Source organism: Cebus imitator, unplaced genomic scaffold (genome assembly GCF_001604975.1).
Source record: "Cebus imitator isolate Cc_AM_T3 unplaced genomic scaffold, Cebus_imitator-1.0 Scaffold18, whole genome shotgun sequence".
Classification (NCBI taxonomy): Eukaryota; Metazoa; Chordata; class Mammalia; order Primates; family Cebidae; genus Cebus; species Cebus imitator.
In genome coordinates this window covers 3,279,266-3,299,157 of record NW_016107333.1, presented here as the reverse complement: position 1 = coordinate 3,299,157, position 19,892 = coordinate 3,279,266, and the positions used below count along the sequence as shown (strand labels likewise).

Here is a 19,892-nt window from a genome sequence, read left to right as displayed (position 1 = left end):
TTGGCTTAGAAGGATTCTGTTTAAAAATAACGTATATTTTGAGGATTACTTTTCAGTGCCTCGTAAAAGCTGTACATCAGGTCCCCGAGAGATTCTGTATGAGAGAAACTTCAGTTAAATCCAGTCTTTATTCCTGAACAGTATCTACTTAAAACTCTTACTTGTTTTGCTGTGGTGGCGAACTTGGTTGAATAACCTAGGAAAAGCTCTAGCCAGCAAGCATCTAGTTTAACTTTTTCTTTCTAACCCCTCTAAACCTAAGTTTGAAGGTCCCGCAAAGCACCAATGCTTCTAAATAAAAAATGCTTCTCAGAGACTTCCAGTGCTCTCTGCTTTGTCTTCAAGATATGTGATACCTATACTTGGAGTAGAGGCAGGAGAATGGGGGGTTAATAGGGTATACTAGGATAAGCTGGGTAGATGTAGGATGAGCGATCAAATTATTATTAAGAAAATTACACTCATGTCTCTGTAGGTGGTTAATAATAATTTACTGATCTGAATATAATGAATTGTGTTTATATGGGGAAAAAATTAGGGAAGTCTAATAGATAGGTTTATTAGCACCTCTACATATCTTCATACTAACCCTAGTATTTTATTGTTTGTGTTTTCTGATATAACTATATTTGAAAGTTGTTGTTGTTTGTTTATTCATGTTTTTTAAGCTTATATTTCTGTTCTGAAGCTTTGCTTAGGAGGCACTAGGGTATTTTCCTTAAGGACCCAAATCAGTAGCTGGTGAAGTCTAGTGAAGATGAAAAAGCTGGGCTGGCCCTTTGTAAATAGTGGCAAAGAAGACCCCCAGTATGGACACCTGTAGTAGTCAAACCCTTCGTACCCTCCAGCAGATGTGTCTATGTAAAAATACCACAGTGGTTTTAATCCTTTGTCAATTTTTATCTGTTAATATCAGTTTGTGCTATTCAGTTGGCACATTCTGTTTTATCAACAAGGTTTTTAATGATTGACTTTTATTTATACTTGTAAACTGTGATGTAACCCTCAAACACTTGATTCATTTCATTTAACTAGGGTGGTGGAGAAAATAACCTGAAGAGTCATAGTCGCACTAATAGTGGTATTAGTTCAGCAAGTGGCGGAAGCACGGAGCCCACAACTCCCGATAGTGAGAGACCCGCTCAAGCTCTCTTAAGAGATTATGGTAAGTCATGTTTCTTTTGAAATTCAAAGTTTAATAGAATGATTTTAATGCTCACATTTATAAGACAAAAACATTAAAATTTTAATGTTCATGATTTTTTTATGTACTTAAGTGTGGTAGAGAGGATGTCAGTCTAAGAAGCTAAGAGAAAGAAAACAAATCTTTTTAATTTAGCTGTATAGCTTTTGTGTAGTATATTAGATTTTATAATTGATAGTAGTGGGTGATCCGGAAACATTTCTGAATTCTCTACTATGTGTGGTGTTAGAGAACCAAATAGGATGTGGGCTCTGCCTGAGAGCTCACAGTATAGTGGCAGAGATGTCCAATAAGCCAATTATTACAGTGTGGCAAGGAGGGTGATGGGGGATGCATTAGATAGCAACCCAGAGGAGAGCATCTCTTCATGTTAAAACCTGTGTACCCTATTCACTAGGTTCTTTAGTCCTGAAACATTTTTATTTTCTGTCCTGCCAACTAAAACATTTGCCAGCCAAGCATCCCATACAGGGTTTTCCCCTACCTTGGGCAGTTGTTTTATCGGTTCTGTGAGTTTGTGGAGTACCTTTTATGTTTTTCTACACAAATATTAACAGTGTATTGAATCTGTTGAGCATTTATCCAACTAGATTGGAGTGATATCTAGATTCTTAGATGTGAGCTTAATTTTTTAATCATCTAGAGAGTTCATGAGCCATGTTCATGAATTCATGAGGCATGTTTCTATGATTTAAGTTTGCAACATGTATCCTTGAACATGTCAGATACATAAAGCCATTTTGTGGATATTTGAATAACACCTTTAAATATATTTGTAAAGAAGTTATTTAAATTATCTTATTCACTGTGTATGTAGATTTAGGTATTCTATAGATTGAAAATTTATTGTTCATGCTTTCTGAAACATGTTTAAGCTAAATAAATTTGTCATTACTGGCTGCGCACAGTGGCTCAAACCTGTAATCCCAGCACTTTGGGAGGCCAAGGTGGGCAGATCACCTGCAGTCAGGGGTTTGAGACCAGCCTGGCCAATATGGTGAAACCCCATCTCTACTAAAAATACCAAAATTAGCTGGGGGTGACGGCGGGTGCCTGTAATCCCAGCTACTTGGGAGGCTGAAGCAGGAGAATCACTTGAATCTGGGAGGCAGAGGTTGCAGTGAGCCAAGATTGCACCACTGTACGCCAGCCTGGGCAGCAGAGCGAGACTCCATCTCAAAAAAAAAAAAAAGAAAAGTTTTTCATTACTGCATGTGTTCTAATATAAATGTTTTAAGTGATTGTTTGTTTCAGCATTTTGAACTGGTGTTAGTGAGCTCTGCTTGTAATGTCGTAAAATATTTTTTACTAAGAAATCCTGATTTGTGTTAGTGTCGCATGAGTGTCTCTCTTTAATGATCATTCCTTTTTCTGTTGTCACTGCCCTCTTTCTGATAGGATCGACAGGTATAATGTCCCTAAAGCTTTTTTTTTTTGTAAATTCAGTTTGTCCTTATTTAATTTTTTCTAATTTTCTATTAGCTAACTAGTAATTACTTTTAAATATAGATTGGAGCCCAAATAAAAATACAGTGGCTTGGTTATTTAGTTTTTTTTAGAAATATTAAAGTAATCTTGGAGAATTAAATGTTAAAGTGTGTTTGAAAAGGCATTGCATGTGAGTTTTGATGGTTTAAACTCTGTAAGTAATTTCAACAGATGCTTGCTTTAGAGTAATTCCCAGCATCTGAGGAGGCTGTAAAATTTCAATTCTTTCCTCTATATCAGTTTTAAGGAAATAATTGATAGCCTTTTCATCACTTTTTGAAAATGTAGCTCTCTCTGAGTTGATAATTTATAAACTTTAAGATTTACATTGTTATAAAAATGATACTGAAACTGCCAAATCCCACAGTTGTGTGAAAGTGCGTGAACCAGGAGCTAGAAGCTGCTCTGGTCCAGCACGTGTGCCTGTGCACCGTTCAGTCGGACTTGGCACTCAGGCCAGTGGGGTGGGGAGCGTAGCACTGTGTGGGTGCCCGTCATTCTCACTGTGGCTGCTATGGTCTGTGCCTAGTGGATGCTGTGCTTCTCGTTACTAATGCTTAGTTGTTTTCCCTCCCTGTGGGACGTGGCATTGGGGTTATATCCTAGCTCTTAATACAGATTCAGCTGCTGGGCTCCTGATTCGCAGCATTCATCTCGTCACTCAAAGACTCAACTCCCAGTGGCGCCAAGACATGAGCATATCACTGGCAGCTCTAGAGCTCCTCTCTGGCCTTGCAAAGGTGAGGAAGACAGTCCTTTTATTTTAACCCAACAGCTTTTGGCCTTGGCTCTTTTTTCTGTATCTCTTGACCCCTTGTGTGGGTATTTCAGTGTTGATCACTAGTGTTGATTTAGTTTGGTTTATATCCAAAGTGTGCAAAATTGAGCCTCCAAGTGAAGTTTTACAAAATGAACTTTACTGTTTAAAAATAGGTTCAAAGAGTATGAATGAGATTTTTACTGTTAAATTATAGGAAACATTTCAATACTTGCTATTTATTTATTTGCATATAATAGAATACATATTGATTTTGTAAAATGTGATTATCTTAATGTATGCCATTTGGGATTACCTGTGGCTCTGCCATCTTCTATGATCAGAGATAAGTGAAAATTGGCTACACTTTTTTTTTCATTTGTTTTGTTTTTTGAGATGGAGTCTTGCTCTGTTGCCTAGGCTGTAGTGCAGTGGTACAACCTCAGCTCACTGCAACCTCTGCTTCCAAGCAATTCCCCTGCCTCAGCCTCCTGAGTAGCTGGATTACAGGTGTACATCATCTCGGCCAGCTAATTTTTGTATTTTTAGTAGAGTTGGGGTTTCACCATTTTGGCCAGGCTGATCTCAAACTCTTGACCTCAAGTGATCCACCCACCTCGGCCTCCCAAAGTGCTGGGATTACAAGTGTGAGCCACTGCACCCGGCCTTGGCTACGCTTTACAGATTTCTTTCACACCTGGTATTTCAGTTTTGTGGAACCTTAGAACTGGGTGGTCATTTGTGCGTCTCTTAAGCGTATACTTTCTTTGAAATTTGCGTAATATAAAATTAGCCATTTAAAAGCAAACAATTCAGTGACTATTGGTACATTCACAATGTTGAGCAACTCCTACCTCTAGTTTCAAAAAGTTTTTATCACCCCTAAAGGAAACTCATACCTATTAAGCAGTTTTGCTTCAGCTCCCCCACCCCTCCTCCTCTGACAACCACCAGTCTGCATTTTGTCTCAATGGATCTGCCTGTTCTGGACATTTCATATAAATGGAATCATACAATGTGTGACCTTTTGTCTCTGGTTTCTTTCACTTAACATAATGTTTTTGAGTTTCATTTACGTTGTAGAATGTGTCAGAACTGTATTCCTTTTTATGATTGGATAATACTTCATTGTGTATAACAGTTTATCCATTTATCACTCAGTGGACATTTGAGTTGTTTTCATCTTTAGGTTATTGTCAGTATTGCTGCTATGAACATGTATGTACATGTATTTGTTTGAATACCAGTTTTTCAGTTCTTTTGGGTGTACACATAGGAGCAGAATTACTGGGTTATATAGTAACCCTATGTTTAACTTTTTGAGGAACTGCCAAACTGTTTTTCATAGTAACTGAATCATTTTACATTCCCAATGTATGAAGGTTTCACTTCCTTTGCATTTTCTCTAACATCTAAGTGTTTTCTTGTCAGTAAGATGAGCAGGATTATCTTACATATAATACATAATTGAGGAAATAAATAAAATATTTTGTGAACAAAAAGATAATAAACAGGTGCTACTGTCTGGGATGATATGGTTCAGACCCTCGTTTTTCAGTTATGGGAATAGGTGTCAGAGGCTGTGACTTACCTAAGCCATAAGAAACAAAATAAGCAATAAAACCTAAGATGGTTTTTTTTTTTTTTTTTTTTTTTTGAGTCGGAGTTTTGCTCTTGTTACCCAGGCTGGAGTGCAATGACGCGATCTCGGCTCACCGCAACCTCCGCCTCCTGGGTTCAGGCAATTCTCCTGCCTCAGCCTCCTGAGTAGCTGGGATTACAGGCACGCGCCACCATGCCCAGCTAATTTTTTGTAGTTTTAGTAGAGACGGGGTTTCACCGTGTTGACCAGGATGGTCTCGATCTCTTGACCTCGTGATCCACCTGCCTCGGCCTCCCAAAGTGCTGGGATTACAGGCGTGAGCCACCGCGCCCGGCGAAACCTAAGATGTTTTATCGCCACTTAGAGGTTACCTCAAAGATCCTCCAGGATGGGCATCATAATTTTGCAAGAAGCAGTTACTGGTACAGAAAATAAAAACAGCCATTTATGAGACATACAGGAGCACACTGTCTTTGAGAGTAAGGTACTATTTCCTGTGACCTTTAGTACACTCAGTAGTAAGGAATAATTAGCCCTAGATGGAGCACTGCTCTGGACCTACAAATCATAAAGGGCAAATCATTAAAAAAGATTTCTAAAATCTTTTTTACTACCTGGTTTTGTGATTTACTATAAAGCTACAGTAATCAGAATAGCCTGGTATTGGCATAGGGTTGGACAAATTGATCAGTGGAAGAGAATAGTATATCCATACATAAGTGGTCATCTGATTTTTGATAAAGGTGCAAAGGTAATTCAAAGGAGAAAGGACAGTCTTTTCAACCAGAGGTACTATAAAAACAATTGGATATTCATATACATAAAAAAAAGTTTTGATTCATATCTTGCACTATGAACAAAAATTAACTCAAACTGGCTGGGCATGGTAGCTCATGCCTATAATAATCTCAGCATTTTGGGAGGCTGAGGCAGGAGGAGCACTTAAGCCCAGGAGTTCGAGACCAGTCTGGGCAATGTAGTGACATTTCATCTCTATTACATAAAAAAATATATAGAAAACCTAAAGTATAAAACTTCTAGAAGAAAATAGGAGAATATCTTTGTGAACTTGGGATAGATTTCTTAGATATTACGCTATAGAAGAACAAACTGATATGTTGGACTTCAAAATTTAAAACTGCTGTTCTTTAGAAAACACTGTTAAAAGAATGAGGTGACAAATCACAGACTGAGAGGAAATGTTTACAAAGCATATGTTTGATGAAAGATTTGTATTCAGATTACATAAAGAACTCTTAAAACTCAATAAGAGCCTTTCCTTTTGGTGGTGCACAGCAGCAGTATGGTGAAAATTTCTAAGAAGAGGAAGTTTGATAGCATCTTCAGAAATAAACTGAGCAAGTTCTTCACTCAGAAACTTGCAGAAGGCGACTACTCTGGAGCTGAGGTCCAAGTTATACCAGCCGGAATAGAAATCACTGCCTTAGCATCCAGAATGCAGAATGTTCTTGGTGAAAAGAACCACTTTATCTGTGAATTGGCTGAGGTAGTTCAGAAGAGGTTTGGCTTCCCTGAGGTCAAGTAAAGCTTTATGCTGAAAAGGTGGCCTGAAAGAATTCTCTATGCCATTGCCCAGACAGAGTCTGTGCTATAAACTACTATTAGGTTTTCTGTAGGGAGAGCCTTCGGTAGTGTGCTGCGCTATGGAGAGTGGGGCAAGGGCTACGAGGTCATGGTGTCAGGGAAACTTAAGGACAGAGAACTGAATCCATGAACTTTGAGTATGATCTCATGATCCACAGCAGGGACCCTATTAGCTACTATGTTGATACCATCATCCATGTGCTTCTCAGACAAGGTGTGCTGGGCATCAGAGTGAAGATCATGTGTCCTGGGACCAAGTGGTAAGATTGGCCTTAAGAATCCCCTGCCTGACCACGTGAGCACCGTGGACCCTAAAGATGAGATACTATTCACCATGCCTATCTCAGGACAGATGGTTTGGAAGCCATGCTCTACCTAGCCCCAACTGAATAATAGGGTCTCCTTGGCAGCTGGCTCTGGAGTCTGGATGTTGCCTTGTAAAGACCTTTAATGAAATATTTTAAGAAGACAAAAGACAACAAAAACCCTTACTAATACAACAAACCAAATTAAAAATTGGCCAAAAGATTTGAACAGACATTTTATCAAAGATGATTATACAGATGACAAATAAGCACATGAAAAAATACTCAATATCATTAATTATTAAGGAAATGCAATTACAACCACAATAAGACACCACTACAAATCTATTAGAATAGCTGAAATATAAAAGACTGGCCATACCAAATGTTGGTGAGGATGTGCTGTTGATGGGAATGTTAAATGGAACCACATTTTGGAAAACAGCTTGGCTGTTCCTTAAAAAGCTAAGCATACACCTGCATATGACCCAATAATTCCACTCCTGAGAGACAAGAGAACATAAATTGATACAAATAGCTTTTACATGAATGTTTATAGTAGCTGTATTTATAATATCCAGAAGCTGGAAACAACCCAGTGTCCATTAATAGGTAACTAAATTAAGTTGGGGTATATCCATGCAATGGACTACTACTCAGCAATAGAAATGAATGCACAATTGATACAACTAAAAGTATAGTTAAATCTGAAAATAATTATGCTGAGTGAAAGAAACCAGAACAAAAAAGGTACATATTTTATGATTTTATATGATTTTATTTATATAAACTCTAGAAAATGCAAGCTAATCTATAGTGACAGCAGATCAGCAGTTGCTTAGGGAGAGGGGCAAAAAGGGGTGGGAGGAAGGATTACAAAGGTGCATGAGGAGATTCTGGAGGTGATAGATATGTCCGCTGTCGATTGTGGTGATAGTTCACAGGTGCATACTTATGTCAGAATTGACCAATTGTATACTTGAAATATTGGACTCTTTCCTGTATGATGATTATGTCTCTGAGCAGCTACACAGAACTTTGTGTAGAGCCTAGAGCATCACTGTGAGGCTGGGTTAGGGATTTTAAAATGTGCCCATGTTCTTTCAGTCTCTGGCAGTGATGAACAGGTATACACAATGGGTTTGGGTTTTAGAGCATGAAAAAACTATGCTAAAATGAAATACTGTTTCAGGACTTGAAAAATGCCACTATTTTTTGTAGAGTATTATACTACATCTGAAATATTCTGATCCTGTATACAAATAATATAAAAAAGCAAGGCTAGGCCGGGCGCGGTGGCTCACGCCTGTAATCCCAGCACTTTGGGAGGCCGAGGCGGGTGGATCACGAGGTCAAGAGATCGAGACCATCCTGGTCAACACGGTGAAACCCCGTCTCTACTAAAAATACAAAAAATTAGCTGGGCATGGTGGCGCGTGCCTGTAATCCCAGCTACTCAGGAGGCTGAGGCAGGAGAATTGCCTGAACCCAGGAGGCGGAGGTTGCGGTGAGCCGAGATCGCGCCATTGCACTCCAGCCTGGGCAACAAGAGCGAAACTCCCTCTCAAAAAAAAAAAAAAAAAAAGCAAGGCTTCCTGTAGTGTATCACATTGTCAAATAGGTCAAGCTTCAGTGCAAATGCTTTGTAATAGGTACAGTAATTCCTGGCTGATTGTTTTTGTTTTCCAAATGAATATGCTCAGGTAAAAGTGATGGTTGACTCAGGAGACCGGAAACGAGCCATCAGTTCTGTGTGCAGCTACATTGTTTATCAATGTAGTCGGCCAGCTCCTCTTCACTCCAGGGATCTGCACTCCATGATAGTGGCAGCTTTTCAGTGTCTCTGTGTCTGGCTGACAGAGCACCCTGATATGCTTGATGAAAAGGTGAATTTATTTTATTTTAAACCATTAAGTAAAAACAATGTATGCTAGCAAAGTGCCTTTTGAAAGAGAATATCTAAATTTAAATACAGTATTGCACACTTTAAACTGAAAATACATGTTAGATATAATGGAGCACTTGTCCTTTTGGGTACAACTTGAAAACTGTCATTTTGCTTATATTTGGTTGTAGATTAACTCATAGAGAAATTATTTAGAAAGATGGGACCTTGACTAATTTATCTGAACTATCAAGACTGTTCTTTCTTGAAAGGATGGTAGCCTGGATATAGCTAGTAGGCACTTTGGCCACCCTTCACCAAACAAAGAAGGGCAGTTGATTGCCAGGCTGCAAACCTAGAGCACAACTTGTCCGTAAAGGTTCCTTCTATCGAAAAATGTTACTTCATACTCATTTCTTCACTCTCAAGTGGGCGCAGATAACTAGTCTGCATTCTCTACCATTGTTTCATGTAATGTCTTCCTTATAGGCAAGCAGGTGTTATAAGGAATTCACAGCACAAATAAAAGGAGAGATCATTGGATATTTGTAGAAACCTTTATGTAGTTTAAGAAATAATATTGTTGATTAAATCTTAGTCATTTTCATTATGGCTTCTGAAGTTATAATACCAGAAATTATCTAAAAATGTCAATGACAGGATTTCCTTTGGATATTATACCATGTCTTAAACCAGCCCAGGTTTCACTGAATTTCTATTTCATCTCTTTGTGCTTTGATTTACAGTCTTTGGTAATTTTACAAGAAAATTGAATTGAATTTACTTATCTAACTCTCTAAACACCCAAATTGAGTTCTTTAAAGAGAAATCGAGGGATGGGGGTGTAAAGTTTATGATATTACTATGAGGTTAATATACACCCATTAAAGAAATTAGCAAGAAACTGGAAGCCCTTCCACCAAAATGCATCTACTGTTAGCATTTGGATGGATTTCCTTGTCTTCTCATGAGAAAGTTGTGTTACAAAAATGGATCTGCCTTTTCTGCCTTTAGGACTGCCTTAAGGAAGTACTGGAGATTGTGGAACTGGGTATTTCAGGAAGTAAGTCCAAGCACAGCGAGCAAGAGGTCAAGTACAAAGGAGATAAGGAGCCAAACCCTGCATCTATGAGGGTAAAGGATGCTGCTGAAGCCACCCTAACATGGTATGGAAGTGACCGCATAGGGATTGTGCCTAGGAATTAGATGGGGTTAGCAGTGATCCAATTGTTTCATTTCCTTCCCGATTGTTCAGCTTTATGTGATGCAACCCCTTTAGGGTACTTTTTCCTCCAGAAATAAAATGGAAAGAAAATCTATCTATCTATCTATCTATATATATATATTTTTTTTTTTTTTACCAGTTTTTTAGACCAAAAGAAACTAGGAACTTGGGGTTGAGAATTTGAGTCCTTCTTTTTCTATACCGTTTGATGTTAATTCAAGTCATAGTGTGTTACAGTTAGAAAGGATCTTGGAGAGACTTATTGCACACTTCACTTCAGTAGCTAAGTCCAGAGATGGTGTCTGTCTCTCTGTGGTTACACTATGAGCTCTGCTTTCCAGCTCAGTGGTCTGTGTTCTCTGCTATACCATTTATATTACACAGTATAGGTTAATTCAACAAGATGTATGAACTCTCTGAAGAACTGAGAATAGAATCATAAAGATAAATCCGATTTAGTCACCACTACCTTTACCACCTTGTCTGCTAGGGAAGATGAAATTTGAACACAAATAACTGTAATATTAGGTGGAAAATAAGTGCTCCAAGAGAAGAGATATAAATAAAATGCTGGGGAGTTGGAAGGAGGAAGTGAATACTTCCAGATAAGGGGAAGTCAGAGTAACATTCTTAGGGAAAATGACATTGAACCTGACTGTGAGAGGATGGGTCAAGTTTGAGCTGCAAGCCAGATTATAGGGTGGGTAAGAAGGCACCAAGGCTGCTGTTTTGAGCATTTTGGTGTAGTAAAGGGGTAAAGACAGTTTGGTACCTTGAAAAAGAGTCGCAGTGAAAGTTGAGAGAGTTTGTGTTTGGCTTGTAAGTGAGCATAGGGGAAACAGGGAAGGAAGGCAGCCTAGGCACATTGGTGGACTGAATGGAACAGGTAGTGGAGATTAGGTGGAACCATAGTACACATGGAAAGATGGGGCTTATGAAAGGACATGTGCGGATGAAGCCTCAGAAAATGTAAAAGCAACAAGGAGGAGTGTCAAGTCCTTGGGCTTGCTCATTTTGGTCTTAGTATAAAGTGGCAGGCAAAACCACTTGAAAATTTGTGTGTAAGTCTTCCCTTACCAAGATCCCAGCATCTTCTGTGAGTTCAGTGGCCGGTTGCTTACTTGGGACATGCACAATCAAGTTGGATTTGTTTCTGTTCCTGTGGGCTTAAGTCATTCAGTGAATTTTTGGAAGAGTGCTTTCCTGCTCACTATGCAAATGTTGAACTTTCAGTGACTTTATGGAGGTTTGGCTAATAGCTAGAAAATAAAAAAATATATATGTGAATAAAGCTACTGAAGCATGTGCTTATGCTGATGATGAATACTAGAAGTAATCTAAGTTCAGAGAGAAGACCGTGTGTGGGCCAGAGTAGCCTTAAACGTGTCATGGGGCCGGGCGCAGTGGCTCATGCCTGTAATCCCACACTTTGGGAGGCTGAGTCTGGTGGATCATGAGGTCAAGAGATCGAGACCATCTTGGCCAATATGGTGAAACCCTGTCTCTACTAAAAATACAAAAATTAGCTGGGCGTGGTGGCGCTCACCTGTAGTCCCAGCTACTTAGGAGGCTGAGGCAGGAGTATCGCTTAAACCCAGGACGCAGAGGTTGCAGTGAGCCGAGATAGCGCCACTTTACTCCATCCTGGAAACAGAGCAAGACTTCGTCTAAAAAAAAAAAAAGTGTCATAGAACTAAAACTTGATGTGTGCCTTGAAAAGTAAGAAGGATATGGAGAGAAAGGAGAGGACATTTTTCACTAGAAACTCTATTATACAAAAATAAGTTTGCTCCATCCTAGCCTGGATGGGGTTTTTATGAGAGCATGACTGGCCGTGAGGATCGGATATGTGCTCAGGGCGAGTAGAGTCTTGGGATGCTTCTTCACAACCTTGCCAGTAAGCTAGATGGCTCATCTGTTTCTCTTCAGTTGTCTTGTCTCTGCTGGCAACTCTGCAAATGGTATCTCCAGTTTTCAGTCTAAACTGACATCATGAAACATGTCCCTAACAAGATTTCTCTGTTCTCTCAAAATTGCTGCTTTATTTCAGTATCATTGCTGTTTCCCAGTTATGTAAACACGGAACTTTGGCTGTTTCTCTAATTTATCTTTCTTTTATTCCCCATGTGAAGCCAGTGACTGAGTCCAACAGAATTTATTTTTGTAAAGTATTTCCTCCATCCCCTCCAACCTGGATAGCATCCTAGTCCAGGCCCTCCTCACTTCTTGTCCAATTGCCCATTTTTAATCTCTTAGCCCTTCTTGTTCATCTTGTAGTCTGTTGCAAAACTCATCATCCTTAAGCACAGTTTTGATCCTGCTGCTTGAATGATTGAAAACCTTGAATAGATCCGTTTCCTGCCTTGTTGTCTAAACTCCTCCATTTGGTTTTCAAGGGTACCATCTGATCTTTTCCACCACTGCTTTGCAGCTTGTTCCTTCTGCCATTGTCAGGCCTGACAGACCACTGTGGCTGTGAACTGGCCATGCTTATACCTGCTTATGCTCTTCCCCTGGGTTTCAGGACCTCTCTTTTCTCCCTTTGGCTACATCTTCCATTATTTAGTGCCTAGAGCAAACCTAGTTACCTCCATGGGGCCTTTGGTTTTTCTGCTTCTGAAGATGACTCTTTTCTGTACTTCTGTGCTCATTCTGTCTGACCCTTCCGCACAGCAAGGAGTTCTATACTGTCATGATTGTACCTGGTTACATGTGTTGCATGCTAGTGTTGACTTCCTGGTCTGGGTAGAGAGCACATTTGCCTGTTTTGCCAACACAGTGCTGAGCACATACTAGAAAATTATGGAGTACAGATTAGCTGGTTAGGTTTTTTCCTCCTGTGTGTACTAATACAAATTCAGAATTAGGGCTCTCGGAAGTCATTTCAACAGCCCCTTTGCCTGTCACCTTTAAGACATGTTTAACAAATTATTTAGCCTCTAGTATGGGGATTTTCTAACCCTCAAGTTTGTCCATTTCATTTTAATTGTTAAAAACTTGAAACTTTACATTGAGCTAAAATCTCTCTCATTTCTATGCATTGGTTCTCATTCATACTTTTGATCATTAAATCCTTTTTGTCCAGGCAGTAGCAGTATCCAAAAGCAGTGCTTATGTTCTCTCTGGTTCATTTCTGCCATTATCTTCAGTTTTTCTTTTTTTAATATTACAAAGATTCAAGTCCCTTTATCATCCTGGTTATTCTCAGCTGGCATAGGTTTGACTGTTCATCTCTTACAGGTGGTTTACAGAGTATAATGCTCTTATTATTATTTTTTTTTTTCTTAAGGCGGAGTCTCACTCTGTCTCCCAGGCCGGAGTGCAATGGCATGATCTTGGCTCACTGCAACTGCCGCCTCCCAGGTTCAAGCTATTCTCTTGCCTCAGCCTTCCAAGTACCTGGGACTGCAGGCACGTGCCACCCATGCCTGGCTAATTTTTGTATTTTTAGTAGATGGGGTTTCTTCATTTTGGCCAGGCTGGTTTTGAACTCCTGACCTCAGGTGATCCACCTGCCTCAGCCTTCTGAAGTGCTGGGATCACAGGTGAGAGCCACTGTGGCCAGCCATATTTTTTATAAAGAAATAGAAACAAGGTCTCCTTGTGTTGCCCAGGCTGGTCTCAAACTCCTGAGCTCAAGCAGAACTCTCGCCTCAGCCTCCCAAAGTGCTGGGATTACAGGTGTGAGCCATCCAAACCCGGCTGAGTACAATGTTCTAGATGTGATTTTATGATCTTTAAACTCTGTATAATATTATGTTTTCATTAAAATGTATTCAGACTGCATTGCATTTTTGAGAACTTGGTGATTTGCATTAAATCAGCTAAAATTCTTGAGTTTTTTTTTTTTTTTTTTTTCCGCACTTTTTGTTTTTTTTTTTTTTTTTTTTTTTTTTTTTATTTGGGAGTGTTTGAATGCAATGCACAGAACTTTACATTTAAACCTGAAATTTCTTCATCTAAGATTTACCTCATTATTTTTAATCTTTTAAGATTCTTTTGGATCTCAACTCTTACTATGGTATATTATCTCTGCAACTCAGCTTTTGGTCAGCTGCACATTTAATGAGCATATCCTGTGTGTTCTAAATACATTAATAAAAATATTGAATAGATAGACTCACAAAGCACATTGTCAGAGGATTTCCTTCAGGTCCACAGAGATTTTTTAAATCTATCTACAAGTTCATGTATTGTATGAAATAACATTTCATATAATGCGAAATGGGAATAATAATGGTATATGGGAATAATAGTGGTACGTATCTCATAGGATTGTTATATTATGTGAATTGTTGTGATGTTATGATATTATATCACGTAACAATCCTATGAGATAGGTACCATTATTCCCATTTTATAATGAGGAAAGATTATCTTCGTAAGAAAGAAGACTATCTTGCACAGAAAGAAAGTATCTTACAATTAAAACAAAGATTTTATCTTGTGGTTCTGATATCACCTGACCCTTCATATGCATCTCATTTGGAAAACCAGTATTCCACAACACCACATTTATCATCTCAACCCTCAGCTTGAGTGGCCTTTCCTCTTTCACTCTGAAGCTTGAACCCAAAGATATCTAACAATGGAAAGCAACATTGCTCAACAGATTATTTTTTTTCTCCATTTCCTCTGTCTCTAAAGGAAGACTGTGTAAGAACTACAGGGACCAGGAGAACTTGGCATTAAGTTCAGGCCTCTCATGGTTTGCAGAAAATAGGAGAAACACCAGGAGATCAATAATGAGAAAATATGGCTTTGGTTTTCTAAAATGGGACAGAGATGTTGTTATAAAGCATATGGAATATGAGTTTGTTGTGTTCCACCGAAGATTCTAAGATATCAAATAGGTTGTTGGTAAGGTCACTGAGATCATATTATACCAGCCTAACTGTATTTTCTTTTCTGGATATTGACCAGACTGGAAAGGCAGATAAATGTCTGAAATAAAGACATACAAATATGCATCTGGGGTAATCTTTTAATCTTGGAGGGGAGAGTCTGGACAGCATGCCATGGCATTCACCACAAGGAGTAAATCTGACCTGTCAAGAAGCATGGCTGTGGTCAATTAAAATTCAGAAGAGTGGAAGGACACATTGATGCACGAGGTAAACTGAAGATTTTGCTTTGGGAATTAACTGTTATCTTTTCCATTCTCCATAGCATTATGCAGTTGCTTGGCGCATTTCCTTCACCTAGTGGTCCTGCCTCTCCTTGTAGTCTTGTGAATGAGACCACTTTGATTAAATACTCCAGGCTGCCAACCATAAACAAGCATAGTTTCCGGTACTTTGTCTTGGATAACAGTGTCATCCTGGCAATGCTGGAACAACCTCTTGGAAATGAGCAGAGTAAGTTTTAGTATTTGAGCCTTCTCTACTTCTAAATCAGTGTTACCAGTACCGTGAAGCTGTTTCTAGGATCAGGGAAGGACAGACTACAGATTCTAAGCAGATCAAAAAGACTTCTAGGTGTGGGACAATAGCACCTGAAAAGTAGTGAGCCAAAAAATAGAATCTACATATTAAGTAGAGTCTCTTAAAGGCTCTTTATATACATCTGAACTAGCTCTGTAGTTTTCTAAAAGGTGGCATTTTAGTGGGATACATTGTTTTATCTTTGTCACTTTTTCTTCCCCCTTGAACTTTGGATTCTGCCCCTCTACTCCCCTGCCTCTCACTCCTCATGTTCTATATCAGTTGTTGGTGCTACTTAACACAGGCTAGAGATTTGAGGAGTTATCTTTACTTGCTCCTTCCTGTTACTCCCTTATATAATTCGTTTCTAAGTTTCCATCTCCAAGTGCAGGACCTTATTATTTCTCACCTAAATTATCACAGTTGTTTCCTACCTACTCTGATTTCCCCAACCCCCAGACCCCTTGTCAGTTCCAACATATGTTTACCCTACTCCTGTCCTACTTGCTGCCACCGTAGTATTTATCCTCAACTACAAATGACCATGCCAGTGCCCTACCGAAAACTCTTCAGTGATTTTCCACTAACACAACATGCACGGTTTTCCTCCTTTCCCTCCCCCTCAGTTATAAGCCATCTCACAGTATGTGATTATCACTGCGACCCAAACTATTCAAAAGTATGTTTTTTTTTGTTTTTTTTGTTTTTCTGATGGTAATTGGCATCAGCCACTATGTAAAAGAAGCATATTCTCAGAGGGGAAGGAAAGTGAAGGTTACAGAATTTGTGGGTATAAAGTGACCCAAGGAATCACCTGGTGTACAGTTTCCTTAGTTATGAGGGAAAAAGCTCAGGCTCACAGAGGGTATATTACTTGCCGAGGGTTACTTGGGACCAAAACCCACATTTTCTAAACCCTGTATTGTTGCTTTCTATTATTGTTGTCGCATAGTGATAGGATTTGCTGAGCGATTGAAGATTTGCCTTTTTCCCTTTTGTAAAGGTGAACAGAGTCCTGTGCCAATTTTGTTGATTGTATGAGTAGGAGCTCATAAATCCGTAAAGTGAAAGTGAGACATTTCCCTGTAGTTTGAGTTGAAAGAATACCATCATAAATTTCCATTGTGTTGTGGTGAGATACCGTGACATTAATATGAAAAAGAATGGTGCCTTTTATTATTGCGTAACTCCAGAAGTGCTACTCCCAAGTCTTTTCTACAGTCATCTCATCCTTCCCTACCCTATACCTGGAGTTTGCTTAGCTTCCTTTCCTGGCCTGTGACTATTCGTGATTCCTCCAGCCTCCTACCCCCAAGCCATCTGCTGAGGGGTCTGCAAAATCCCAATGTCCCCTTCAGGCTTCCTGGCCTTTTTCTAGCTTTTTGAAGACTCTTCTACTTTCATTCCAAATAATTTCATTGCGTAGGAAGTTTACCAAAAATATAAGCAATTGGAATTGTATAGGTTTACAAGGACATTTTAATAGTTTATAATAATAAGAAATTATAGAGAAGTTTGAAGGTGTTTGACTCCCACACCTGAGACAGAAGAATAAAAAGAAGGATCTGGGTCACTCAGGAAGTTCATCCTGAGTTTTTTTTTAACCCCCCTCCACTGCACCCCTGAACTTCTGCTGAGATGGAGTAGTGCCTGCAAGGCATGGGCAGGTATAACACTAACACTGCAAACACCTGGTCTATCTTTCTGCACTTAAGTTGTGCCCAACATTGGGGGGTTAGGAGTATTTACTAGGTCAGTGTTTCCCACAAATGTGTACATGTACCACTGGAGGTATGTGATATGATCTTAGTTGATACATTAGTGAACATTATGTATTTTTAAGCATGTGCTTTAAAATTATATAATTAACATGCCAAAATTCCTGATTTTCCATTTAGAAAAATGATGCTCAAGAGTGGTTGATACAAAGTAGTAGTGCTTAGAGTACATGGGTATGGCAGAAACCACAGAGGTGGTACCCAAAGGATCAAAGCTTAGGAAGCACTGTTGGACCTTTGATTATAAGAAGCTCTGCAGTTGATATCAAGTTTATTTTTAATGGTTGTTGTCTGAAATTAAAACTTTTATATACACATTTTATTCTAGATGATTTTTTCCCCTCTGTCACTGTGCTGGTCCGGGGGATGTCTGGAAGACTTGCTTGGGCGCAACAGCTTTGTCTTTTACCCAGAGGAGCAAAAGCAAATCAGAAGGTATTCATCAGAAGTTACAGGGAAGTGTGTGTGTGTTTTGTAATTTAAAAGTTAGATACCATTCCAACAAAAACCACAGATGAAATAAATATTTTTGATCCCTAGCCAGATTCTCTGTCAGTGGGTTCATAACAGAACCATCTAGTAACCTAGAATTCCAGATCTACTCAATTATTCTTTAAAGACATCTTCAAGGCAGGTATCTTTTCAAAAAGTTTTCCAGGTGAGATTCTGACATCTACTTAAGAATAATTGCTGTGTGGACAATGGCCCCAGTTTTTTTCCATGTAATTTTACATGTAATAAAAGTTAGATACAGGTATTGATCGACTTACGACCTATGCAACTTGCGACCATTTGACTTTACGACCACAATTGCTAGCCACGACTGCTCCGCATCTAGCAGCGCAAACATTGCCCAGCTGGGCGTACGACAGTGCAGACCAGCTTCCGGCAGCACTACCATCTCCACGTGTATATAGCCTACTCAACTTACGACCAAATCGTGTTACGACCGGTCTGTCTGAACCAATCGTGGTCATAAGTCGAGCACTAGCTGTATATACCATACATGAAATATTTGGTGAGACCTTTGATGTGTCCAGCAACAGGACTTAGTTTCAAATTAACTTCTATGATTTGTTCTTATATAATAATTGGTAATATGCTGTATATTTTTTATTTTATTTTTTAAAGAGACAGGGTCTTGTTCTGTTGCCCAGACTGGAGTGCAGTGGTATGATTGTAGCTCACTGCATCCTCGAAGTCCTGGGCTCCAGTGATCCTCTTGCTTCAGCCTCAGGAGTAGCTGAGACTGTAGGCACATGCCATGGCACCCAGCTCATTTAAAAAAGTTTTTGTATAGGTAGGGTCTTGCTTTGTTGCCAGGCTGGTCCCAAACTCCTATCTTCAAGTGATCTTCTCACCTCAGCTTCCCAAAGTGTTAGGATTACAGATGTGAGCCACCACACCCAGCCTTATTAAAAAAAAAATATATATATATATATATGTATATATATGTGCATGCTATGTATAATTTAATGAAATCTTTTGGGGGCACACAGTTTATTTGCTTTATTACATTTGTAACTATGTGAATAATACTTGAAAAGTTGGGAATATAATGAAGAAATTTTAAATCGCCTGTACTCACTATCCAGAGGAATATAACCTCTGCTAATATTTTAGTGGATTTCCTTCCCATTTTTTTTCTTTTCATACACAATAACACTTGAATAGAATTTGAGTCATTTTGTATACTGCGCTTTGCACTTATAACATTGTAAGCTTTTACTTCTGCTACTAAAAATTAAAAATATGACTTAATATTTCACCAGCATTTGAGAGACACCACAAAATTGGAGCATGTGCCTAAAACCATTTAATATCCTAGATGTCTCTGTTAGATGTGCTTATCACCCAATGAGGAGCACTCTTCTATTTTCTGTTGGGGTGTTGTGCAGATTACATTCTGTCAGCAACTTTGTAAGCTAGTAAGTTAGCACTGAAGACTGAAGAGGAAGAGGACCAGGAAAGGAGCTAAAATTTGTTCAGGGTTCATTGTGTACCCATATACATATTAAAAGCATGGATTTGGAGCTATGAAGACCTAGATTTGCTACCCATACTCTCTTAAACCATACTAAGGTTCTTGCTGAAATCACTTTGTAGAGATGCCAAGTGAGACCAGACTTGTACTTTATTATATGGAATGATGTGAGAGCCCCTTGGGAAGAAAGTTTGAATCTTAAAGCTCCAAAATGCTTTACCCACTGGATTACCACTGAATATGGGAGATTCAGATCTGTTGCAGTAGAGGTCCACAGCCTGTTTTTCAGTCATGAGAGCTATGAGAAGTCGATGAATAGTTTTAGAAAAATAGAATATACAGGGACACAGGCTGCTTACCTTTCTTGTTATCTGTAGCATTTGCAGATTTCAGTGAGTTTTCGTGACATGTAATCCAAGGGAAACACAGGCATCTAAGAGACCAGGGAAATACATGTCATTATGGATGGGTCTTAGACCCTATGTAATAAACATAATGTTACTTGTTTTAACAGCTTTTTGTGCCTGAACCTCGCCCAGTTCCTAAAAATGATGTTGGATTTAAATATTCTGTGAAACATCGGCCATTTCCTGAAGAGGTGGACAAGATTCCTTTTGTGAAAGCAGATCTCAGCA

The 19,892-nt window shown here is 39.1% G+C and overlaps 1 protein-coding gene across 1 annotated transcript in view; it reads left to right on the top strand.

Moving 5' to 3' along the window:
• The window catches only part of RALGAPB (Ral GTPase activating protein non-catalytic subunit beta), a 102,162-nt gene that overhangs the window by 55,526 nt on the left and 26,744 nt on the right, over positions 1-19,892 (top strand). Inside the window, exons 15-21 of the mRNA XM_037734420.1 lie at positions 1,036-1,165; positions 3,311-3,432; positions 8,666-8,848; positions 9,862-10,013; positions 15,242-15,429; positions 17,602-17,708; positions 19,772-19,891. Of these exons, the coding sequence (XP_037590348.1) occupies positions 1,036-1,165; positions 3,311-3,432; positions 8,666-8,848; positions 9,862-10,013; positions 15,242-15,429; positions 17,602-17,708; positions 19,772-19,891 (1,002 nt within the window). The remainder of the gene's footprint in view (positions 1-1,035; positions 1,166-3,310; positions 3,433-8,665; positions 8,849-9,861; positions 10,014-15,241; positions 15,430-17,601; positions 17,709-19,771; position 19,892) is intronic.